Source organism: Microtus pennsylvanicus, chromosome 13 (genome assembly GCF_037038515.1).
Source record: "Microtus pennsylvanicus isolate mMicPen1 chromosome 13, mMicPen1.hap1, whole genome shotgun sequence".
NCBI lineage: Eukaryota > Metazoa > Chordata > Mammalia > Rodentia > Cricetidae > Microtus > Microtus pennsylvanicus.
In genome coordinates, this window is record NC_134591.1 from 11,186,762 (window position 1) to 11,211,668 (window position 24,907).

The 24,907-nt window shown below is 40.2% G+C and overlaps 1 protein-coding gene across 14 annotated transcripts in view; it reads right to left on the bottom strand.

Moving 5' to 3' along the window:
• Positions 1 to 11,417: 11,417 nt before the first annotated feature.
• Positions 11,418 to 24,907, bottom strand: part of LOC142833372 (transducin-like enhancer protein 1) — a 91,608-nt gene continuing 78,118 nt past the window's right edge. For all 14 annotated transcript variants that reach the window (XM_075944671.1, XM_075944668.1, XM_075944669.1 and 11 more), the window contains 6 exons: positions 19,502 to 19,751; positions 18,193 to 18,440; positions 15,804 to 15,951; positions 13,711 to 13,861; positions 12,095 to 12,171; positions 11,418 to 11,995 (listed from right to left, as the gene is read on the bottom strand). In XM_075944671.1, coding sequence (XP_075800786.1) covers positions 11,888 to 11,995; positions 12,095 to 12,171; positions 13,711 to 13,861; positions 15,804 to 15,951; positions 18,193 to 18,440; positions 19,502 to 19,751 — 982 coding nt within the window. In that variant the 3' untranslated portion in view covers positions 11,418 to 11,887. The remainder of the gene's footprint in view (positions 11,996 to 12,094; positions 12,172 to 13,710; positions 13,862 to 15,803; positions 15,952 to 18,192; positions 18,441 to 19,501; positions 19,752 to 24,907) is intronic.

Here is a 24,907-nt window from a genome sequence, read left to right on the forward strand (position 1 = left end):
GTCTCTGTAGTTCCTGTTCATTTACCCAGATTTTCCATCTCCATCCTTCCCTCGGTTTGTGTTTTCTTCATTACTTCCATTTCATTCTTCAAGTCTTGAACCGCTTCCCTTACCTGTTTGATTGCTTTTTCTTGTTTCTCTTGGTTTTCTTGGGTATCTTTGAGCGATTTATTCATTTCCTCTACCTTTTTATTTGTAATCTCTAATTGTTTATGGCAGTTTTTCACCTCCTGTTTAAGGTCCTTTATAATTTTCATATAATTCACTTTTGAGTTGATTCTTCTAATTCTTCTGGAGTAGGGTGTACAATTCTTATTTCGGGATCCCTGGATTCTGGTGATGTCATGTTGCCTTTCAGGTTGTTGGAGGAATTCTTGCATTGGCGCCTTCCCATTTCTTCCTTCAAATGGAGCCAGGAGAAGCCTGGTGTCTTGGTCCAGACTTTGCTGTGACTGACTCTCTGGGTGTATCTCCTCAGTGTAGAAGCAGGAACCGTCCAGATGAAACTCCTCAGCACCAAAACATGGACGCCCGTCCAGATGGAGCTCCTCAGCACCTACACAGGGATGCCTGGTAGCCCAATGAGCCGGGGACAAAAGGAAGAACGTGGCAGGCAGGGCGGGGTCCAGTAGAGCACAGGAGACCCTGCAGCACAGGCTGAAGGTGCCCGGGCTCCCTTGCTGGGGACCTAGAGGCCTGCCCAGTAGTCAGGTACTCACCGCTCTGTGTGGGTAGCCTTAGTGTAGGAGCTTGAAACTGTTCTTGAGCACAGGTCCTAGCAGACAGCAGGGCAGGCTTGGGGGAGGAGACAGGGTTTTTTTTGGTGTGTGTGTAGCCCTGGCTTGAACTTACTCTGTAGAATAGGCTGGCTTTGAGCTCACAGATATCTGCCTCCTAATTGCTGGGATTAAAGGAATATGCCACCACTGTCCAGCTTTAACTTTTTTTTTTTTTTAACATCCACAGAAAAAACACTGTATCATTGAATTACAATGCCAGATCCAACCTTTCCACTTTTTGAAGTCCAACAGGTATTTTGTAATGAAAAGAAGATTCAGACACACTTAATTACCCCTTTAAGGATCAGAAACACATTTAATTTTCACAAATTACTGATTCTTAATACTTAGAATACAAGTCTATATGAAATAAACAGGAGGGTGGTAGAGGGATGGGGGAGGGTAACTGACAGACACACAGAGACAGGCTGACTGGCTATAAAAGTCGTTCTGTAGGAACAAAGTCAAACATCTACTGTTTGGATACTTAAACTTGATGAGCTGACTTCTTATGATCCTTTAAAAGAATTATGGTCGTTGAACACTTCCAAGTACAACTGGATACATGCAGCCACAGAGGAAAGCGCAGGTAGTGCTCCAGGGTTGTACTGAATACCGCTTTAAAAACCAAAGCAGACCTGAGCAAGGAGTATGTTAATATGAAATTGAGAGCTTCACAAAACTAGTTACCCTAACCTACCAAAAGTCCAGAGCCAAGGGTCTTAGGGAGAAAGTTCTCTGACTCTTTCCCAAGGTAATCAGCAAAAGGAGGCTGGAACAATACATGAGCTGACCTCAACAAAAACAAAAACAAAACAAAACAAAACAAAAGATTCCCTGACCCACTCCCACAGCTCTAGATAAGAGTCTATGGGAACCTACATGGGAAGTTGCACTGCTTAGACTTCTATCCCTGAAAGAGGACCTGCAGACCCACAGAGGTGCCAAACAGGAGAATTCCAAACCTAGACACTCAGAGTAGGGTAAAGGCAATGTGGTAAAGAAGCCTGCAACAGGGATTCTCAGCATCCTGCATCCTGGAAGCAGGAAGACCAGCATGATGTGTGGGGAAAGTACTGTGTGCTGATGGGCAGATTAGGGTAAACACACAGGCAGGATCTCCCTAACCACAAAGAGAAACTGAGAACATAACGACCATTTCAGTCTACTGTTTGAATTTATATACTCGTAATCTTTAATTTATATACATACATATATACATACACACACACACATATATATATATCTTTAAAGTTAATTTTTTCCTTAAATTGTTTTTTCTCTTAAAAGAAACAATTTTGCATTTTTAAATGTTCAACTGATAGGTTGTGACTTGTGTCTTGGGAAAGAGTCTCTTCTGCCCATCTTTCTTCTCTCCAAACCTAACAAACAGCATTATCTTTGCTTTTTATACCTCTATCTTAAACACTTTCCCTTATTCATACTCTTATCTCCACTCATCCCACATGCTACACTGCATTGCATAAGCATTTTCCCCAATCCTAGTACTCCTATCTACAAACTTCAAGTCAAAAGTGTAGCACCTTCCCTGGTAGCTAACACTGGAACTGCTGTAAAGTCATCAGAGTTGAGTGTTTAGTCAGCTTTACCTAAGTGAAGGCAGCCCACAAAGATTCATCAAAAACAAAAAACAAAACAAAAAACAAACATTGTGTTGCTCCAAGGACACGAAAAGGCTTTGTTGGGCTTATACCTTTTCTGAGTCCTGACATTAAAAAGCATAAAACACTGCAGAGATCTGGAAACAACACCTCACTTTCACACTATATGCTTCCACCAAATAAAGAAGAAAGCTCAGAGCTAAAACATACCATAGAACAACTCTACTTAGCAAGCAGGGCTACAAAACCTTGTGCCCAACAGATAAAGAATATTGTCTTATCCGTGACACATAATATTTTCTGTAAAACTGAACACATTTTAAGCACACACTGGAGCGAAGTTGTTTTCTAGCCTGGAGACTTTGGTGCAAATTGTTTAGCTTGAGGGACCTTCTAAGACATTTTTATAAGTTTGTTTTTCTTAGTCAAACTACAGAACTTATCTTTACAGAAGATGTCATATACACTTTACAATTTTGTTGTAGTCATGACTAACCTGTATCAAAGAGATTTAGACAGATACAAACCCATATGCTTTGTTGTATGTGTGGGATTGAATTAATTAGTAGAATAGTTTTCACCAGATTTTGCTGTGTTTAAATATGCCTAAAATAAACCACTCAGGGTTAGACTCCCTAAGTTTGAACCACCAGCAGCTGCTAAGTCATGTTGCACTGAACTGTCTTCTTGCCTCGGATGGCTGATCTCTCTTCTGATCTCTCCTCTCAGTGAAGTTCATGGAGGCCCCAGCAATTAAACGTAAAAGAGAGATTAAAATTTCCCATGATAAAACACATTAATCAGTTCTATAGGTGATAACAGAAGGAATAAATACTTCAATCTGAAGAGAGCAATAAATATACCCAAGAGGTCAAAAGGAACAAACAAACTAGCAATACTAGGACAAATAATCTAAAGAGATAAAGACAAAATAAACAATAACAATAACAACACATACATCAACAAAATGACAAAAATTAATACGCATTTCAACTAAACACCAATGGTCTCGATTCCCAAATAAAAAGACAGAATACCAGACTGAATAAGAAAAGGAGCCTTAGTATTGCTGTCTTTAAAAAACACACCTCATCATCAATGATAGACATAACTTAGGATAAAAGAAAGAAAAATGGCATTCCATGAAAATGGAACTAAGAAAAAAGCAAGCAATACTATTATAATATCTGACCAAAACTGAACATGAAATAAGGAAGGGCACTGCATACTCATTAAAGGGAAAAAATCTGCCAACAGGATTACAATCATATATGTACCAAGCATAGTTGCATTTCATTAAAAACAAAAACAAAACCACCATTAGACTTAAAACTACAGGCTGATACCAACACAGTAATAGTAGGTGAACTGAAGGTCATCTAAACAAAAACTAAACAGAGAAACTGTGGAATTAAATACATCATAAATCAAATGGACCAAAAGACATCTATAGAGCATTCAACTCAAACATTATATAGAATTTATATTCTTCTCAGCTGCCCATGAAACTTTCTCCAAAGTCAACTATATATTATGACACAAAACAAGCCTAAAATTACAGCAAACTTCAAATAACATCCTACATCTTATCTTGTCACAACGGAATAAAGAGCTGGGTATCAACAATAGAAACTACGCAGTACACAAACAAATAAAGTCCTACTGAGTGATAACTGGGTCAAGGAAGAAACCAAGAAGAAATTTTAAGAATTCCAAAAACTGAATGACGTTGGGTGTGGTGGCACATGTCTTTAGTCCCAGCAATTGGGAGGCAGAGGCAAATAGATCTCTGTCAAAACAAATTCCAAGACAGCAAAGGCTATTGCAAAGAGAACAACAACAACAACAAAAAAAACCCAAACCAAAACAAAAAAACCCCACCAAAATAAAAAGAAAACCAAAAACCAAAAAAAAACCCCACCAAAATAAAAAGAAAACCAAAAACCAAAAAAAAAAAAACCCCAAAACAACAAATAAACAAAAACATGACTAAAACATAACATTCCAAAATTTATGGGACACAATACAGGCAGTTCTAAGAGGAAAAAGTCCATAGCACTAACTGCCTACATAAAAAAAAGAGGTCTCAAATTAGTAAGTTCTGATACACCTGAAGGCTATAGAGGTGGTTCTTTGAAAAGTTTGACAAGCCTTTAGCTAAATCAACAACAACAACAACAAATCCAGATTAACACCAAGTAGATATTACAACAGACATCAAGAAAATTCAGAGAATCATAAGGATATTTAAAAAAATCTATATTCCACCAAACTGGAAATTCTAAAAGAAACAGATGCATTTCTAGATACACACGGCCAATCAAAGCTAAACCAAAATGAAATAAATTATCTAAATGGAACCATAACATACAACCAGATAGAAGCAATTATTAAAACTTGCCCACCTGAAAATAGCATAACACCAGATGGATAAATTCAGCACAGAATTCTAACGGACCTTCAAAGAACTCATATAAATACTCCTCAAATTATTACACAAAATAAGGAACATTTTTAATTCATTTTTACAAAGCCAGTATCACTCTCATTAAAAAAAAAAGATTTCCCCACAAGGAGAATCATAATCCAAACTCTCTAATGACTAAGAATATGAAAATTCTCAGTAAACCACTTGCAAACTGAATGTGAGAACACATCACATCATCCACCACAATCAAGCGGGCTTCATCACAGGGATGGAGGGATGGTTCAATATACACACGTAAATAAATGCAATCTACCACATAAGACTGAAAAACAGGAATCTAATGATTATCTCTTCTCTTTAGATGGAGAAAAGGCCTTTGACAAAATCTAACACACTTTCACAAGAAAGTCCTAGAGAATCTAGAAATACAGGGGATCTATCACAACCTAAGAAAGGTCATATATATACCAAGACACAGCCAACATCATTCCAAATGGAGAGAGAGAGAAAAAAAAGGAGCATCTATGTCTATTCTCTTCCATCCTATTCAATATAATACTGGCAATCTTAGGGCAATAAAACAAGTGAAGGAGACAGAGGGACTATAAATGTGAAAGGAAAAAGACAAAGTATCCTTATTTATAGATGATGATTCTATACAGAAAGAATCCAAAAGCTTCTACCAGATAGTTCCTATATCTGTTCAAAATAGTAGGATACAGAATTAACACACAAAAACCAGCAGCCTTCCTAAGTAAAAATGACAAACAAACTAAGAAATCAAGCAAACAATTCCATTCACAAAAGCCTCAAAACAAACAAAAAATAACAAAAACAAAAAACCTTGGAATAAAACTAAGTGAAAGAGTTTAAAAAGTACTTTTTAAAAAAAATTAAGACACCGAAAAACAAAACTGAAGAAGATACCAGAAGATGGGAAGACCTACTCCTTCGTGTTCATGTGAAAATGACCATCCTACCAAAAGTAGTCTACCAATACAATATAGTTTCTATCAAAACCCAAACACAATTCTTCACAGAAATAGGAAAATAGTTTTAAATTCTATTTGGAAACTCAAAATACCCAGTATAACTCAAACAGTTTTGAACAATATAAGGAGGTATCAACATCCCAGATTTTGAGTACACTACAGAACTATCACAATAAAAAAACAATATGGCACTGGCATAAAATCAGACAGTAATCAATGGAATGATTACACTACATATACACTACACTACATATAAGCCCACAAATCCGACTGCTATCCAACTTTTGACAAGCCAGAAACATACTGGTGAAAAGACATCTTCAACAATTGCTGCTGCTCAAACTGGATAGTGCATGTAAAGGAAATTAGATCCTTATCTGTCACTCTGTACATGAATCAACTCCAAATGGATCAAGGACCTTGATTGATATAATACCTGATAGATACCCCAAATCTGACAGAGCAGAAAGTAGGGAAGGTGCTTGTGCAGGGATGGGCTTTCTGAATAGGATTCCTATAGCACAGTCATTAACACTAACAAATAAGTGGACATCATGAAGCCAAAAAACTTCTGAAAAACAAAGAACACTACCATTGAGGGAAGAGAGCCTACAGGGGGAAAAACACTTTAACAGCTGTGCTTCTGACAGAGGTTAGAATCTAGAATATAGTTAGAATTCAAAACAGTAAACATCAAGAAAACCAACAAGAGACCTAAACAGAATGCTATGAAAAGATGAGCTACGAATGGTTAAGAAACACTTTTTAAAAAAATGTTCAACATATTTTTAGCCAGAGAAATGCAAATTAAAACTACTTTTGAAATTTCACCTTAGAGTAAAGGCAGAATGGCTAAGACAAGAAAAGCAAGGAAGAAAGAAACAACAAATGCCGATGTAGATATGGGGAAAGAAAACGGTAATTTACTGTTGATGAGAGCACAAACTGGTTTAACCACTATGGAAATCAGTATGAATATTAAAAAAAAAAACTATAAAAGATTGTCTTAGTTTGGTTTTCTATTATTGCAAAGAGACACCATGACCACAACTCTTACAAAGAAAAACATTTAACTGGGGCTGGCTTACAGGTTCAGAGGTTTAGTCCACTATCATTATGAAAGGAATAATGGCAGTGTACAGACAGACATGGTGCTAACAGAGCAAGGAGTTCTGTATCTTGACCTGCAGGTAGCAAAAGTGAAAACTCTGTACCACACAGGGGGTACTTGAGCATATATTACCTCAAAGCCACCTCCACAGTGACACACTTCTTCCAAGGCCACACCTACTCCCACAAGGCCACAACTCCTAACGGTGCCATCCTCTATAGGTCAAGCATTCATACACGTGTCTACGGGGGACCATATTTATTCTAATTACCACATTCCACACTCCTTGGCTCTCATAGGCTTGTTACCATAATGCAGAATTGCATTCAGTTCAACTTCAAAAGTTGCCATAGTCTGTAATTTCTTTTAAGTGTCCATCTTTACTCTAACAGTCTCAACCCTGATTAAATGTTCGAAGTCTCTTCTGAGATTCATACAATCTTTTAATGGCAATCCCCTGTACAATCCAGAATAAAAAAGCACATCATATACTTCAAAAATATAATGGCACAGAGTATATATTACCATTCCAAAATGGAGGAAAGGGAGCACAGTGAGTAAATATTGGACCAAAGCAATGCAGAAAGCCAGCTGGGCAAACACCAAACTCTGCATCTCCATGTCTGATGTCAAAATGTTCTTCGGGTCTCCAAAACCCTTCAGCTTTGTTGACTGTAACACACTTCTTCTCTTGGGCTGGTTCCACTCCCTCTTAGCATCTCTCCTCAGCAGGTATCCCATGACTCTGGCGTCTCTAACATCTTGGGGTCTCCAAAGAAATCCAGGCTTCACACTCACAGCTTCACACAATGGCCTTCATGAAGGCTTCACATGCAGCTTTCTTTGGTCGAGGAGGGTGAACCCATATTTCCTTTCTTTTTGTATCCTTGACTCTAAAGACAGAACCAACTGTCCAAAACTGCTGCGTTCTGCTGCTTTCTGGGGCTGGAACATGGTCCCCCTTATTCAATTACCTCTTCACCAGATTTCTGGTTTTGATGGTTACCTTTACTGCCTGAGCTTGGCTGTCCTGGAACTTGCTGTGTAAACCAGGCTGGCCTTGAACTCAGATACCAGTGTGCCTCTGTCTCCTGGGTGCTGGGATTAAAGGTATGTACCACCATACCTGGGCCTAAATTGTTAATTCCTTTTCACTATTTGGAAGTTTAGCTGGGAAGGATCTTGCCCTGAGGAATCTACTCCCTTTATTCCATTTAACATCAGGCTTTCCTTTAATCTGCTTATTTCCTTGAACACAGGATTTAGCTTTATTCTACTTCTGATGTTTTCTCCTCAAATTGTACATTTTGCATTTTTCTTTGCTCAGCTTGCTTCTTTCCATTATAGATCTTCACAAGAGTGAATGTTAACAACCATACAACAGTCAATACTAGGCTGTTTTGAGATTTCCTCTGCCAGTAGAATATAAAACTCACTTTACCCTCAAGCAGATTTATCAGACAAGGGCAAAAACCATCCACATTCTTTACCAAAACATCACAAGAACAGCCTCTAGGGAACATGCTAACATTCTTCTCTTGAGCCAGGTGCTCTAAGTTCAAATCGTCCTCAGCACCACTGTCTACCATGTTCCTATTGGTATGGCCCATTAAGCCCATATAAAACACTCAGCTGTTTTTCTAATCCAAACTTCAAGTCCACATTCCTCCAAATGAAAGCATGGTTAGGCACTATCACAGCAATACCCCAGTCCCTGGTACCAACTTCTGTCTTAATTTGGGTTTGTATTTGGTAAAGAGATACCATGACCACAGTAAGTCTTATAAAGGAAAACTGGGGCTAGATTACAGTTTCAGAGTTTATTATGATCATGGCAGAAAGCATGACAGTGTACAGGCTGACATCCTAGAGAAGCTGAGAATTCTTCATCTTCATCTGCAGGCAGCAGATACAACTGTGTATTGGGCATAGCTTGAGTCCTCAAAGTGGCAAACTTCTTCCAACAAGGCCACACCTGCTCCAAAGAGGCCAGACCTCTTAATAGTGCCATTCCCTATAAGCCAAGCACTCATATATGAGTCTATGGCGCTATAGCTATTCAAACTACCACACAGGACAAAGCTATTCCATTTTTGAACATAGACCCAAAGGACTCTATATCCTACTACAGAGATGCCTGCTCACCAATGCCCATAGCTGCTCTCCTCACAATAACCAAAAAATGGAAACAAGCCTAGGCGCCCATCAACAGATAAATGGACACTGAAAAGGAAGTATATTTACACAATGGAATTTTAATCACCTGTTACAAAAAATGAAGTTAGGAAATTTACAGGTAAATGAAATGAAGTTGGAAGCAATCAGTGTGTGTGAGGTAACTCCAAATTGAGAAAGACAATCAGTTCATGTTTTGCCTTATTTGTAGATGCTAACTTTGAATCTTCAGATTGTGGATATTTTGTCTGGAATACCCATGGATATTATAAATTAGTAAAGGAGATGGTTTTAAGGAAGATTATATAGAACATGGTTGTATAAAGGGTTGAACTAGAATAATGAAAGATGAAGTAATGAATTCAAGTGGGGGATGGAAGTGCAGGGCAGAGGAGGAAAAAAACAGGATAAATAACACTAAAAGACTTTTGAAAGAGCCATATGGTAACCAAATGTAGGAGCTCCCGTACACGTGTACACACACACACACACGAGAGAGAGACAGAGACAGAGACAGAGACACAGGGGGTATTAATGTGGAGTTACACTATAATGGAGAAGACAATGGACTTATCTATGCTGCATTTGTGAGACAGGTGTCACTAGATCCTGCTGACATAGCAACTACGATCCGTAAGACCTCGAGCAGTAGGCACAACAATTTTTGTCATTCACATTATACAAGTGAGAAACAATGACCTGGACAGTTTTCCAAATTCCCACTTTCCATTCTCAGCTCCCACAGCCATATCTCTTTAGGCTGGACACACCACATTTGTTTCAGCTAATGGACTAGTAAATGGAAGGCATATAACAGATTCTATTCAGTAGCTTATTTCCCAGAACTTCCCATCCTTTCTTACTTGCAGGTGGAAGTGAATTTGTAAACCCACAGCAACACTGCTGTCCTGTGCCTGAGTCTAAGTTAGGAGAGAAACAAATCCCTGTGTTCTTTTACCACTATACGACTGGGTGTCTGGGTGGAAAGAGAAGAGAGGCACATACAATTACTTCACAATATAGGGAAGAGGGGAAGAAATCAGCTTTGGCCATTAGGGTTACTATCTGCTTAATGGAAAGCATTTAAAACTAAAAAAAAAAAAATCTGGGGGGAGGGTGGGTGAAAACTAATGTTTTAAAGATATAAAAATATCTTGATAAATGAAAAGCATAAAGAACTGCTAAATCACTGAATTGTAAGAAAACAAGGACATGGGAAATTCCTTAGCTACTGGTACTTACCAGACATTATTTTATAGCACATAGTAGTAAACAGCAGTATATAAAGCAGGAGTTGTGTAGCCTCTTCAAAAGAAAACATGTTGGTAACTTATTAAGAGCCCAGCATTACAGATATCACCTAATCAAATTGGTAAAAGCTTGTCTATAAAAATAAAGACAAAAGATTAATGACACACTGCAATGTCCAGAGCTGCAGGGACAGTCTTAATGAGATGAACTGGGCAAGGTTTGCTGGAGTAAGTAAATTAGCATAATAGATCACATAAGTACTAATGAGACATAACCAGCTGACTTTCCACCTCACTTTTCCAGGGACATGAACTCCACAGCTTTCCGAACAGCACACATCATAAAACAAAACATAAATCATCTATACATTTCTTGAAACAAAAGGGAAAGAATATGGGTAAGAAAAGATTGGGACTTCCTAAAAAAACAGATTCTGCCTCTCAGTGAGACACCAGGAAAAGGCAGAACTTTAATTTGTGACCTTGAAAAAAAGCTTACGTATTTGCTTTCATACACACAATCTAGAATTAACCATAAATATAACTCACACTTATGCAATATGAAAGCAGAAGGGGGTCTCTTTCGGGTGAGGAAAGAGAAGAAGACAGTAGGGATGAATGTGTGAAACAGGTTTGTTACGTTATCTAAACTTAAAAAAGGCCAGGAAAGGTGGCGCACACTTGTAATCCCAGCTGAGGCAAGAGGATTGCTACCAGTTCAAAATGAGCCTGTGATATGAAGTAAGACCCCACGCTAAAAACAAAATAAAAATCATGATAATAGTTTGTGAGTTTTAATCATAAGTCTCAAAGAATGAGTATCAAAGTAATTTCAATTTCTTCTATTAAAGCTGTCATTCACTGATAGTTCCAGTTCTGATCCTTAGTCTCTGGTGATCCACAAGGACTTGACAGGATCAGTCCCAACACCGCGGACGTCCATGTCAGATATGTGTGTGCAAAGACAGGAGCACGGAGAACTTACCTATGTGTGCATGGACTTTACTCTCAAAACCCAAATCCAAAGTGTTGATTAAAAACAACCAAGGAGGAAGACCACTTACTGGTACTAAAGGCTTTACTGTAATAAACCAAATATATTTACAATTTATACAAATGTTGAACCAACAAAAATACAAAAAAAAAAAATCACAAGATGCAAAATCAAGAAACAAGTTCGTTGGAGACACCACTGCTCTACAGAGGACTCAATGTGAAGTAAACTGCAAGGAACAGAAAAGTAAGCTCACAGTTGGGCAAGGTGTGATTGACAGGCAGCAGCTTGCTCCTCTAGCCCACATTTGTGGCCTCTGTATGGTTGTGGTGTCCAAAGGTAGACAGGTGACTGTCTATTCATAGACTTGTTGCCTTTTCTTTGTAGACTCAAAGCAGTTCTGTGTCAGCGTTTGGAAACAGATTTCTTCGAATGTTTTTGTTTGTTTGTTTGTTCTTTTTAATTATAACTTTTCTATTTCTACAAATTTCAAACATTTGGCCCAATTCAACTGTAAATATGAAGCCATAGTGTTTTCAGTAGATGACTTCATACACGGTAGCCTTTTTGTCCCCTGAGCCAGTGACTATGTATTTATCATCCACAGAGATGTCACAGCTAAGCACTGATGAGGATTCTTTGGACTGTAAGAAAAAACAACAGGCAGAGGATATTTAATGTGTTCCATTTTAAGGTAACCTCATTAGTTGTTTCAAAGGACACAAGGTAGCACACTTCTGTACCTGGAATATGCTGGCTCCGTACGGTGTCCGCCAGGCATTGAGGAGGTTGTCTTTTCCAGTACTCACAAACCACTTGCCTAGGATTAGCAAAGGAACATATAACTCAGGCAATATTAAAATTTCCCCTGTTGGAATTAATTGTAATAGAGCACTGTTTTTAGTGTGTGTGTGTGTGTGTGTGTGTGCACGCATGCACAAACAGGTCAGAAGGCATGTGTGAAGGTGAAGAGGACAGCTGTGGACTTGGCTCTCTTTCCCCCTTTCTGAGGCAGGGTCTCTATTACTGTTTCTATTGCTGCCTTATTAGCTTCTGGCTTCCATTCTCCTGTTTCAGCTCACTCTCAGCTCACTGTAGCAGTTTGGGATTATAGATGTTCCCTAGCTCATCTAGCTTTTTAACATGGATTTCAAAGACTGAACTCAGGTCACGAAGCTTGAATAATAAGTGTTTTTACCCATGGAATGATCTAGTTGGCCCAAAAGAGTTTTGTTTTGTTTTTTTGTTTTTGCTTTTTCTGAGACACAGTTTCTGTGTAACAGCCCTGGCTGCCCTAGACCTCTTTGTAAACCAGGCTGGTCTTGAACTCACAGAGATTCACCTGCCTCTGCCTCCTACGTGCTGGGATTAACGTTGTGGACTACCACGCCTGGCTCAAAAGAGAACATTTTTAACATGTGAAGTACAATGTCCAAAGGGTTGGTCTATAAAATCCAAGTAAGTTCCTTGGTGTGATCCTGTTTGTAACCAAAAAGTTGTCAAAGGGCTGAGGAGATGGCTAAATATCTGCAAGCTTGTCCACGAGTTCAGATTTCTGGCATGTAGCCTTGTGTACTTGAAATCCAACTCCCAGAGATAAGTTGGGGAAGGGCATAGAACAGGTAAGCCTTGCGCACTTGCTGGCCATCTAGCAAGCTCAAAGTTTAGTGAAAAGCCTTCCTCAAAATCAAGTGATGAGAGGCTTTAGGATAAATGATGAAGACCACAGGCTTCTACACCCACCTGAACTTGTTGTGTGTGTGAGCACATGTGTGTGTGAGCACGTGTGTGTGTGTGCTAGTACAATGAGTCATTTAATTCTTTATTCAGAATCACAGCCATTTTCAGTCTTATGGAAATATTAAGAGCAAAAAGAATTAAATACTGAACTTATGTGAAATGTTTGTCATATCAGATACCTATAGAATGTCCAATTTGGGTTAGTTACACATTCATCCATCTATCCTCACCGCTGATGAACAAATATATGACCATTTGAAGCACAAAGACAGTCTCCTCATAGACTTTCCTTTCTGTTCTCATTCAGAGGAAGAGTCTGGGTGCAGCTAACCATACATCTGCCCCTGTATCCTCAGTATAGTCAGCACAATTACCCTCACCCCTACCACAAAACAAGTTGTGCTCAAAGCTTATTTCAGTGCCTGCTGACTTTTCTCAAATTAACAAAGCAGGCTGAGACAGACATTGCTCGCCTCTGAGGGTCAACAGAATTATAAATTAGAATTACTGCATCCAGCTGCACGGAAAGGAACATTTTCCCCCTTAGATACCATCTCTAACCATGCTTTTAAGAAGTATTTTCCATTCAGGCCACTGACAGCCTTGCAGCTAAACTCACCACAATAAGCAAATTTTAGGGACAACACGCAGCTCTCATGGAGGTGCAGCTGGTACTTGTCAGGCTTGTTCACGTGCAGAACTTCCACGTTGCTGCTTTCCATCCCCACAGCAAGCCACTCCCCAGTTGGGCAGTATCCCAAGGAGAAGATCTGTTATAAGTAGGATGAGATCACTGAGGACTTTACTCAATAAATTAAGAAAGTGAAAAGGCAGCAAGGGATGGCAAAATCGAGGTTTAATTAGCCAGCTCCAGTCTGGAAGAGGCATGAGATGCAGCAAAACCTAGGACCCTCTACTGAACAAGCCGAAGACTGAATAGTTTCATCCATGCTGTGAAGTAAGAAATTATCCTGGAGAATGGCATTAAAAGTTATCATAAAGATACACTAACTGACACACTTGTGCAAGAAAAGGTGATGTCTAGAATCTGAAATCCAGTAACAGACTGGCCAGCTGCTGACAACTGCTTAGGAGAGGTAATGCACACACCTAACTCTGTACTTGTTACAGGCTTACATACATTTGACATTTATGGCCATTAAACATTTTCAAAAGTATAAAAATGGTGACCAAAAATAATATCCTGAGTATTCTACAGAAAAGTAGATCAGGAAATATAAAAATAAAATACTGGTAGTCACCAAAAATCAGTATTTAGTGAGCAACTGTTGAACTGGGTTGTCCTATAGGTATGCCTGTGAAGGATTTCTTAGTTTTTGCATTATTTAAGTAGAAAGACCCCAAACATAAGTCACCACTTCATAGGCTGAGCCTTGGACTGTATTTTGGACATAAAGATTGTGCTAGCGTGTGTGCAATACTTTCTTCCTCTCTGCTCCTTGACTATGGATGCCAGGTGACCAGCTATCTCAAGCTCCTGGCACTGGAACTTATGACGAAGGCTGCCTATAATCTGGAATAGTCATCTGACATAAACCCTTTTCCTTTAAGCTGCTTTTGTCATGGTATGTTATCAAAGCAACAGAAATGAGATTTTTACCCTATGTTTTATTTTATTACTAGTAAACAAGCAAGCAAATAAACACTGAGTAGTAACAAAAGAACAACTCTAACCATGATGAAGGCACCAGAAAAGCACAAGCACTGCCTTAGACCAGGAAGTCTAGATCCAGACACATGACATCTTATTACTTCCCAAAAGTTACTATGTCTTTATATTGCTTTAAAACTCCAGTTAGTAATAACAGACATCTTCAAGTCTAGTACTCCGTAGGACTGCCTTGCATTTGAAGCTAGTCTGAAGATAGTCTACAGAATCAGAACCTATCTTAAAACAAAACAAAATACCCCAAGCAAAGATCTAGTTGTTCATATTTTTTTCTATTTAAAACCATTTTTACACTATGTATTCTGATCATTTTCCCCTCCACCATCTCCACAAAGATGCTTTCCACCTCCTTACCCACCCAACCTCCCTACCCACTTTTACATTCTCTTAAACACACATACACAAACACGAAAACACCAATAAGACAAAAATGCCCAAACAAAACAAAAAGCATACCCCTACAAAACCCGGAGTCTGAGGTATGGGGTCTGCCCAGAGTTTGGGAGATCTACCCGGCGATGCTCCACTGGAGAACACTGATTTTCCTTTGCTAATGAATATCAAAATTACAAATAGCATTTTAGTTAGGGATGGGACCCAATGTCCATTTGCCCCCTTAATGCTGGGACTTTGCCGTGATTGTTTTCAAGGTTAAGAAATGAGATGGGTATCCATATGATCTTAAGATTCCTTGAAACAAATCAATATTCATTCCACACTCATTCTGCATTTGATAATGAGAATATAAACACAACAAACTATATCCTGCTGAAGGAAACATGTATATTCTCTACTGCATAAACTCCTTTTACCAAAACTATGTGTACATAAGGCATCTTAATGTTTTGTAACTGTTCCCTCCTTCGGCAGGGGCAGATGAAGGGGGTGCTGTATTCTATGGTTTTAAGCATGTCACTTTAACTTTAATGTAGATCTGTTTATCTGGCTGCCCTGATGCTGGAGCGGGAGAATGACCCATACAAGCCCTCTGACTTCACAGCAGGCTGGAGCCAAGCACTCACCTGTGATGTGAAGTCATGCTGCTGTAGCTGCCGCCCTTCTCTCAGGTCCCAAGACCTCACAGTGTTATCCAAACCGCCTGTCCAGAGCTTGGTGCCATCATTAGAAATGTCAATACAGCTGGCTCCGTCTGTGTGGCCCTGGAATTGCCTGATAAAACAAACCAGACTGAATAATGATTTCCTGCCAGAGCTCAAAGTAAACACTGTTGTGTTGTTGGTTTTGGACTCACTGTGTGTCATCTCAGTGTCTGCTGGTGTGCAATATCAAACTAACCTCCCCCCGAGGAGCACAGGAAACAGCCCCTGCAGGTTCTGTTTCTTTTTTCAAGATCCAAGGCCTAAAGAAATGGAATGGCACTGCAGGCTGCTGCCAGAAGGAAAGTATGCTACTAGGGCCACCTCTGATAAATAGGCCCAGTGAAACTCTTCCAAGGTCTGGAAAAGAGTTTAAGTACTAAAAGGCAATAAAGATAGACAAACAAAACCCAAATCATTTCCTTAAGGAATAAAAACCTGTCCGTCAGTGGCCGAGGTTTGAACCCACAGAAAGGAAAAGGCTTATTCCAAGAACACACGTTCAGAAGAGAACTGACCAGCAGTGCCCTTTCTGCTAGCACAGTGTGAGCTCTCCTGTGTACTCAACCTTGCCATTCTGAATCAGAAAGGGCCTTGCATTAGGAAATGTGGACTTCCAGAGACCAAGGGTCAAGCAGGCCTCTTGACCTCAGAGGTGCTAGGTAGAGACAAAGAAAAGGACTGAGGACAACAGACACTTGCCAGATCCCACCCCCAATGCAAAGCTTTCTTTATAGGGGACACTCATGCAACGTCCAAAGAGCATTCAAATCAACTGGATGGCAGGGATTTTTGACCCCTGAAAGGGCATGAGGCAATAAGACAGGCTGGCAGTGGAGAGAGCAACATGAGCACAGAAGGGTCTGGGGTGGGCAGATGGGGAGGGTACATGCAGTGACTCTCACAAACGTGACTCTACATGCTGAGCATGCACTGGCCAGGGCAGATCAGAGAGGTCAGGACCCACCTTCAGAACCAGGAAAGACCCAGCATAGAACTGCTTAGGAATTTCAATGCCAAGAAGGTCCTTTCTTTCTCTAGGCCCCCCATACCTTATTGCCACAGAGCGCCAAGCTTAGAATTTAAAAGTGTAAGGGAAGGAAGAAAATCACCACTGCTGCCCCGAATTCTCAGCCAAGATATGAGCCAGAAATCGTTCTCTCACAAATTCAATCTCTAGTTCAGGTCCTGTCCCAACTAGTCCCCTCGCCCCACACATGCCCAGTACTCCTGCGGTTGCCCAGAAAGTGAACCTCAACAGCACTAACAGGCCTCTCTATGATCACCACAGGCTGAAGGAGTCCTTGTGGTACCTTTCTTTTCTTCAAACAACTGTCACAACCTTTTTCCTTCATCCTGACTTCTTACCACCTCTTCAGCTGAGTTAATTATTAGTTCTTTACGCCAAACATCTCTCCCTAAGGACTACCAGCACTAGATGGGTGCTGCTCCAGCCTCCCCCTCCTTGCATACTCTACTGTGACTGCCAAATTGTTGACTGTTGAGAATATGCTGTGTCATAGAGCAGCCATCGGACACACATGGTCAGTCCAAATTAAAAGACATACAAAACACACCTGCCCCCACCCCATATATATATATATATATGATTGGTGCTTCTCCAGGCAGCCAGCATACAGAATGCCAGATCTGACTACAGGGCCAATGCAAAGCAACTTCTGTGCCTGGGTTCCTCATCTATAAAGTAGAGGTTAGCAATACAGACAGATGTGATTTAAAATCCTCCTGTTTCCATTTCCCGAAGGCTGGGGTAATTGGCCTTTACCACTACACTTGACTTAAGTGCTTACTCTTAAACATAGTTTTTTGGAACACCTCTGGTTTGAGCACTAAATGGAGCCAGATTAGCTGCTGAGGGAAGAGGGAGGCTCTAGAAGTCTAGCAGAAGCCCATGTGTTCCCAAGAGCAATGGCCCTCTTAGTTAGCTACAGAAATATAGATACTTTAAAGCCATTTTGTGCTTTCAATTCATGGAAGCTCATTTTTAATGTTCTTTTGTTGTCTTGTGTCAGTAGATTTCCGTTCGCACAAACAAGACTCTGGCAAAGTTCAAAACATCTACATTAGAGGCCCTTGTGTTGTCATTTATTCCACATAATATTGTTCCTTGACAAAGCAAGATCTTTCATCTCAATGTGGACCAAAGAATGGGAACGTGATGTGTTGATGACACTCTGGCATATGGAAAGACTGTATTCCTCACCCACAGCTGGCCACAGTTCACCTTTGTATCCACACTCAACAAAAGCAGCCTCTTATTTGAGGCTTCCCCTAGGAAGGACCCTGTACTCACCTCACCAGGGTCTGGTTGTGCAGGTCCCACACTGCGATGTTGCCATCACTGCAGCAAGAGAAGCAGACCTTGGAGTCAGGGCTGATGGCCAGGGCATAGCAGGCAGGGGCTGAGGATGTCAGCTCTGCCTTTATGCGAGGAGTTGGAGCTGCCAAGTCCCAGATGGACAAAGTACTGGCTTCCCCTCCTACTATGAGAGTACAGCCATCAGGTAGCAATTTACAGGAACGGATGTAGTTATCTCTATTCTGTGAAATAAAAGAATGTAATCACTGTAGAACATTGTCAACTGATAATACTGTATATTCCTAAATGCTATTCTGGTTTTTAAACTTCAAAAGAGACGTTTCATGGACATTCTATTTTACAGGAAAGATGAGGGTCCAACTGCCATGGTTTTCTTCCAAAGAGTAAACAAACTCACAGGGCAGCTCAACCGTGTTCGTTCCTGATTTCCAACTGCACAGACAGACCCAAAAGCATACCGATGTAACGTAGGTGTGAGTGTACTTCCTTGTGTGGAACAGGTCTTCTCGCCAACATTTACTGTTAGATAGTGCAGATGCACCAAATACGTTTTTGTTTTCATTTTTCCTGACATTGTCCAATGAGCACTGACTACTTATCTAAGAATTTAGTGTATTGACTGTCTCAATATTACCATGGCTAATACTGGGGTGGGAGAAAGAGATAGACAGACAGACACATGCAGATCTCTAAAAGAATCTGCCCTTCTCATTTGAGACTAACATCTTGTAGATATGCAGGCAGTACAGCCGAGTCCACAGTCTGCTGAAGACTGTACAGGTCTAACAATCTTAAGGAAAATGGATGTCTTTAAACTCTCAATGGAGTGGCTGGGTGCTTTGAGAGACAATAGTTTCTGTTCCTGTCTTACGGAAGCTATGGAAGGAAGGCAAAATCATCTCCCCCACCTCTTCAACAATACCAAACCTGTTTTGAAGGGTTTTCCTGCCATATTAGCAAATGTTGAAGGTTTGGTATTTATCTGGAATTTACAAAGAAATTTAAAGGTAAGCAGATTGCAGGGATCAAAGTCCAAAAGTACTGTCTTTTCTATTGTATGGGACACCATTTTAGAAAGCATGTCTCAAGAGTGAGCTCCAAACCACCACAAAACATCTCCAAAAACAAACTCATCAACACTAGGACTTAACCCACATAGTAGCAGTAATGGAAACCTGCCCAATTTGGGGGAGGGGGAGGGGCTTGAGCAGCCAACAGAAAACAGAGGGGATTCTATTCCCTCCTAATAGAAGTGAAGCTCAGGCCCCTCATGCTCGCTCACCAGACAATCCAGCTGAGAGACGGGGCTCTTGTTGCCAGGGTGGCTGATGTCCCAGACCTTAACGCAGCCCTTGCCACCTGTGTACACGTGCCTTGTGGGGTTGCTGATGGTCACTGCGCACACCACCTCCCCATGGTTGAGGGTATTGATCTGCCGAGCATGTCGGGGGATCCCAGGTCCAATGAGGGCATCAGGGGGAAATGGGACAGGCTGCATCTGGCCATCAGCAGTAACATGGAAGGAGTAAGCTCTGCATGAAAGAAAAAAAGACAGACTTATCACAAAGGGAGCCATAGCCTGGAGATGGGAAAAGGTGGGAACTTCCTTGTCAAGGCTTCTCCTTCTGAAATTAAAATATATTGAAGGATTTCCTACTGGAAAACATTTAAAGTCTATATTCAAGCTACTATTTCTATAATGTTCTAAAACAGAAAACTCTGTTTTAAATATTTTAATACATAAAAATAGTTCTTAAAAATTTTACAAAGCATTCTCTCAAATCTTGCTATAAAAATGTGTGTCTAAAGTGCTTTGGCCTTCCACATACCTTATATATGATTTCTTAGTATAATTTAAAATACTTAAGATAAAGTCTTTAAGAACTCTAATCACAAAGTAAATAATACCTTAACACTAAAGTAAAAATAAACAACAGCTTTTGGGGCTGGAAGAACACTCAGTGGTTAAGAGTACTGACTTCTCTTGCAGTTCTATTCCCAGCACCTACATGATGTCTCAGAAACATCAGTCACTCTAGTTCTAGGGGTTCCAACACCCTTTTAGCCTCTACGAATACCACATATGTGTGGTATAATTAATTATACATAAACATAATTTTCAAAAACCAAAAAGAGCTTTTTAAAACGAAAAAAAAAACATACTACTTTAAGTTTTTGACTCAAACTCCTTTTGTATAACCAAAGAAGGGGGAAAAAAAAAGTGATTCTTATATCAGATGACAGAGATTTCCTGCCAGCAATTTCTCATATTTACCCAAGAACCACCGGTCCCAGTTTTATCCTGAGGCAAGACACCCAGCTAAATGAGCATCTTCCAAGCCTCCCTTTAGTCAGGGCACCACATGCTGGACAATGAGAGGCAGACAGAACTTGTTGAGAGCATGGTCAACCCAATCCTTTACTTGAAAGAAGAGCAGGAAAGGGGAACATCTGAGAACTTTTTAAAATTTAAAAAACACTTCTAAAAATTAAAGTTTTCAAGATTTCAAAAGTGAAGCAAACTGGGGGCAGCTCAGGGCTGGGCCCTTGCTGGGATGTGCAAGGCCTTAGAAGAGATGCCTGTCTTCCCAGGGCCTAACTAAACAAGCTGGCTGAACTCAGGAAGCCCTTCAGACTACAAGGTGACTTTGAAGATGGGAAGTAACTGCGGAAGGAGGTAGAAGATGCTGCCCTCGGTTGCTGACTTTCATGAGAAGTCCATGCTATTTGTCTGCTGTTCACTTCCCAAGTAAGCACAGATGAGCCAGGTACTAGCCATGCAATTTTATCTCTGGCAACAAAATTCAACATGTTTTTATTTTCTTCCAATATATTATTACTTGACCCCCAAGAGGCAGCCCACAATGGGCATCACAAAACACACAGCAAAGGTACTTTAGAGAACGGCAGGCACACAATGTTTCCACTCCCTTCTCAGGCTGAAAAGTACTGTTTCCCTCCTATCTCGGACAGCACAAGATGTAGGAGTTTAAGTCACTGAGCATAAACAAAGCCTGCCAGATTGTTCTATTCCTGTAGCCTACATCTGTAAAAATGTGTCCTTTCTGGATCCTGTCCTTGACATTTTAACACATATAAACATCATTAATACTAACACAGTTCTCAGACTTTTATTTTTCTAATAACTCAATTTGTGCAAAACAAAACTGAAAACTTATACTCAACATCAAGTCTCTATGAGACTGCACTCAAAATGAACATTTATCAGCATGGAAATAAAAAAAAAAAACAGGCTACCATTCCCCTCCACAGAGGCAGAGTATCAAATAAATGAAGACTTTGAAAGTTTCCTCCCCCTTTCAGCCAAAGGAAAGATCTTACATGTCCACTATCTCCCAGAAAACTGGCTCCAGTGGTCAATGGAAAGCAGCTGTTCTCCCAAGCTGTTAACAATGCTGTTTTATAAGGACTCCCACCGTGATAGGCAAAGAATAATGGTTGCTCTGATATTTTAGTTTTTCTTCTTTCCCCTTGCATAATAGAGGATTGAATCCAAAGCCTTATACATGCTGGGCAAGCTCTCTACTGCTGAACTGTTTCTCTAGCTCCTTTTAAAAACGTTTATTTTGAGGCAGAGTCCTACTAAGTCATCCAGGATGGCCTTGAATTTGTCATCTTCCTGTCAAACCTTCCCAATTAGCTAGGGTAGCAGGTGTGTGCCACCAGATAGTTTAATTTAGTTTGAATTACAGAGCCACAGAATGGGAGCCATGCAGAACTTTCTGGGAGAATATATACATACATACATACATACATACACACACACATATATATTCACACCACATGCCTTAGCCCTTGTTTCTTCAATCCTCAAAATCCGTGTTTTTTTTCAACCCAGCAAAACCCTCTGTATTCTTAATACATAAATATATATGCATATTACAGTTATCTGAATAAAGAACCACACTACTTCTTATGGGATATCTGCAGCTTCAATCAAATAGTACTTTGCTGCTCTTGGAGTCAAACCTACCAAAACACAGAGGTTTGAGTATATAACTCCTGTCCTAGAAGATAACTGGCAGGGCAAAATCCAGTAGTAAGTGATGTAACAGTTCTATTTCATTTCTGTTGGATAAAGTATGCTGACAACAATCACCTAAGGGGAGAAGGTGCACCTGGCTTGCAATTCCATGTTACAGCCACTACTATGGGAAAGTCAAGGAGGATCTTAAAGCATCATGTCCAGGCAAGAGCATAGAGAATAAACACATGGGCTTTTGCCTCTTAATATTATTGAGGACATCCTTCCTAAGGAATAGAGCTGCTCATAATGGGATTCATATATCAATTAATAATCAAGATAATCTCCCACAGACATGCCTACAGGACAACTATATCTAGATAATTCCTTATTAAGACTCTCTTTCCAGGTGATTCAAAGTGCATCTAGATCTACTATATAGAGTTGCCTTATTAACACAGTGACCTCAAATACCACGTACCATGACCCATGGCCATGGTCCTAAAGAGACAAATGAGTATTCAATTGGTGCAGAAGAAACACTGCCATAAACGACATAATTAGATTTCACTATTTTTAAAGAATGGTGGTTGCGATGTAGGGAGAAGCTGCCCATCTGAATTTCTGACTAGAAGAGCAATGGCAGAGCACAGGCAGAGGCTGAATTCTCTTTATGCCGTCAATCAAGATGAAAACCTACAGGTGAGAAAAAATTTCATCAGGTGCTCTTTCAGCAATTTCAGATTTTCAGGGGGAGGCTATTTTATCTCCAATTAGATTCCTGCTAATTACAGACTTAAATGTTAAAGATTAATAAAGTATCTGTACCAAGTAAAGATAGGAAATGGTCTGCTAGTCTTTGGGTGACCCATTTCCCAGATGTGTTCTTACAGCACGGGAGCCAGTAAGCATCATACTGTGGCCATTTAAAATGGATTCACAGTGCAATGAGAGCTATGAGCACCCATCTGCCCCATGGGAAGCCCATACGGACGCTAATACATCAGTCCTAGGGACCTGAGAGTAAGCAGGGCAGCCCAATGAGCTAGAGCCTGGGCAAACGAACAACCAGAACACACAGGCAATGAGCTCTCCTAAAGGGATCCATATGGAAAAAAACAAGAAGGAAACAGAGATGGCTGGAATCATTCACCCACAAAAATAACAGAAACTTTCCACAACCCATATTCTGACAATGTTAGAGACCCCAAAGGAGACTTATCTTCTCTATGGGTGAGGAATGAGGCATAACAACACCAATTAGGGTGGAGAATTTGCAAACAGGGAACACAACTGTGGTTCCTTATCCCACGGGGATACATTTCTGGGCCCCAGATGAATGCCTTAAAAACAAACAAACAAACAAAACAAAACAAAACCCACCACACTATAGCTTCCCAAAACAAAATCTATGGTGAATTTTAACTTAAAAATCATTAAGAATAAGACAGTAATAATGAAATAACAAGTATCACACATTCTAATCAAATTATGAGCACCACCCTTACACTCTGAGCCCACTATTACTAAGGACACAAACAACACCACAATGCACAAACCACAACAGATGACCTTGAGTGGGATGGCACCACTCAGGGGGCAGACGTGAGGGAACCCTGAATTTGAGCTTAGGTTGGGTAGTGTAGCAAGATTGTGACCCACTGTGTATACATTCACTGTATATGGAACAGAACCAAGGGACAAGAGAGCAACTGATTTCCCATGTGAAATGAAGCAAATCTACTTACTACTCAGAATGCCAGAATCTAATTTCTAAGTGTCATACACCAAAACATACACACTTACACATATTCCCTCTCTAAATGCATGAATAAAACCTGTTTGTTTATACTGCTAATAATTTGAGACTGCACTTGACCTGAAACTGTAGATAAGTGATGACTATACTGTGAGTATATTTAGACCTCAACTCCAGATGAGGTCAGACAAAAGAATGACCTATGTTTATACAAACTTAGTGATAGGCAAAATGCATAGGTTAGGAATTGGTTCCCCTCATGACTGAAGTGACAAGCAGAGATTTGGAGAGAAGGATTCACATTGCTCCTCAGTCTGAGCAGTGTTCTAAGAGGTAGGTATCGGCAGTGAAAGGCAATTGAGGGGTACACACGACACATGCACTGCTCTGCACCTGCATTACACCTGCACAATTGATGCCTTTGATTTTTCAAGAAAAGGTAGATAGAAGGTCTCCTAACCAACTCACCCACCATATTAAGTCCATGACCAGGTTGAGATCCCAGACTTTTCTGTTAAATGGACCTGACTTGCACCAAGTGTGTATGGTCTAACTCACCAGTTAGTCTGCATCCTATGATGTATCTGTTTCCTGATCCACAGAGCAGATAAACAAACAAAACAATACAACGTAAGCATAGTCTAATTCTAAAAAATTGCTTGAAAGCACAGGGGTCTGTGTGTTATTTCAACGGCCCTTAGAACTTAGGGGCAGAAGAAAATGGGAACAAGAGAAAGTACCCAGCTACGAGACAGAGCCAGGTGTCTAATCCAGATAGGCTCAGTACAAACGTAGTCCTTAATTTTACTTTAGTAATCAAGCAGCGTCTTTCAGGAGAATGTGAGACCCATCAGGATGGTGGCACTACACTAGACATGGATCCCCAGGGCCAGTACAGTTCAAACACAGCAAGCTAGGTCCAAACACTGAAGGCTGGAGTAATT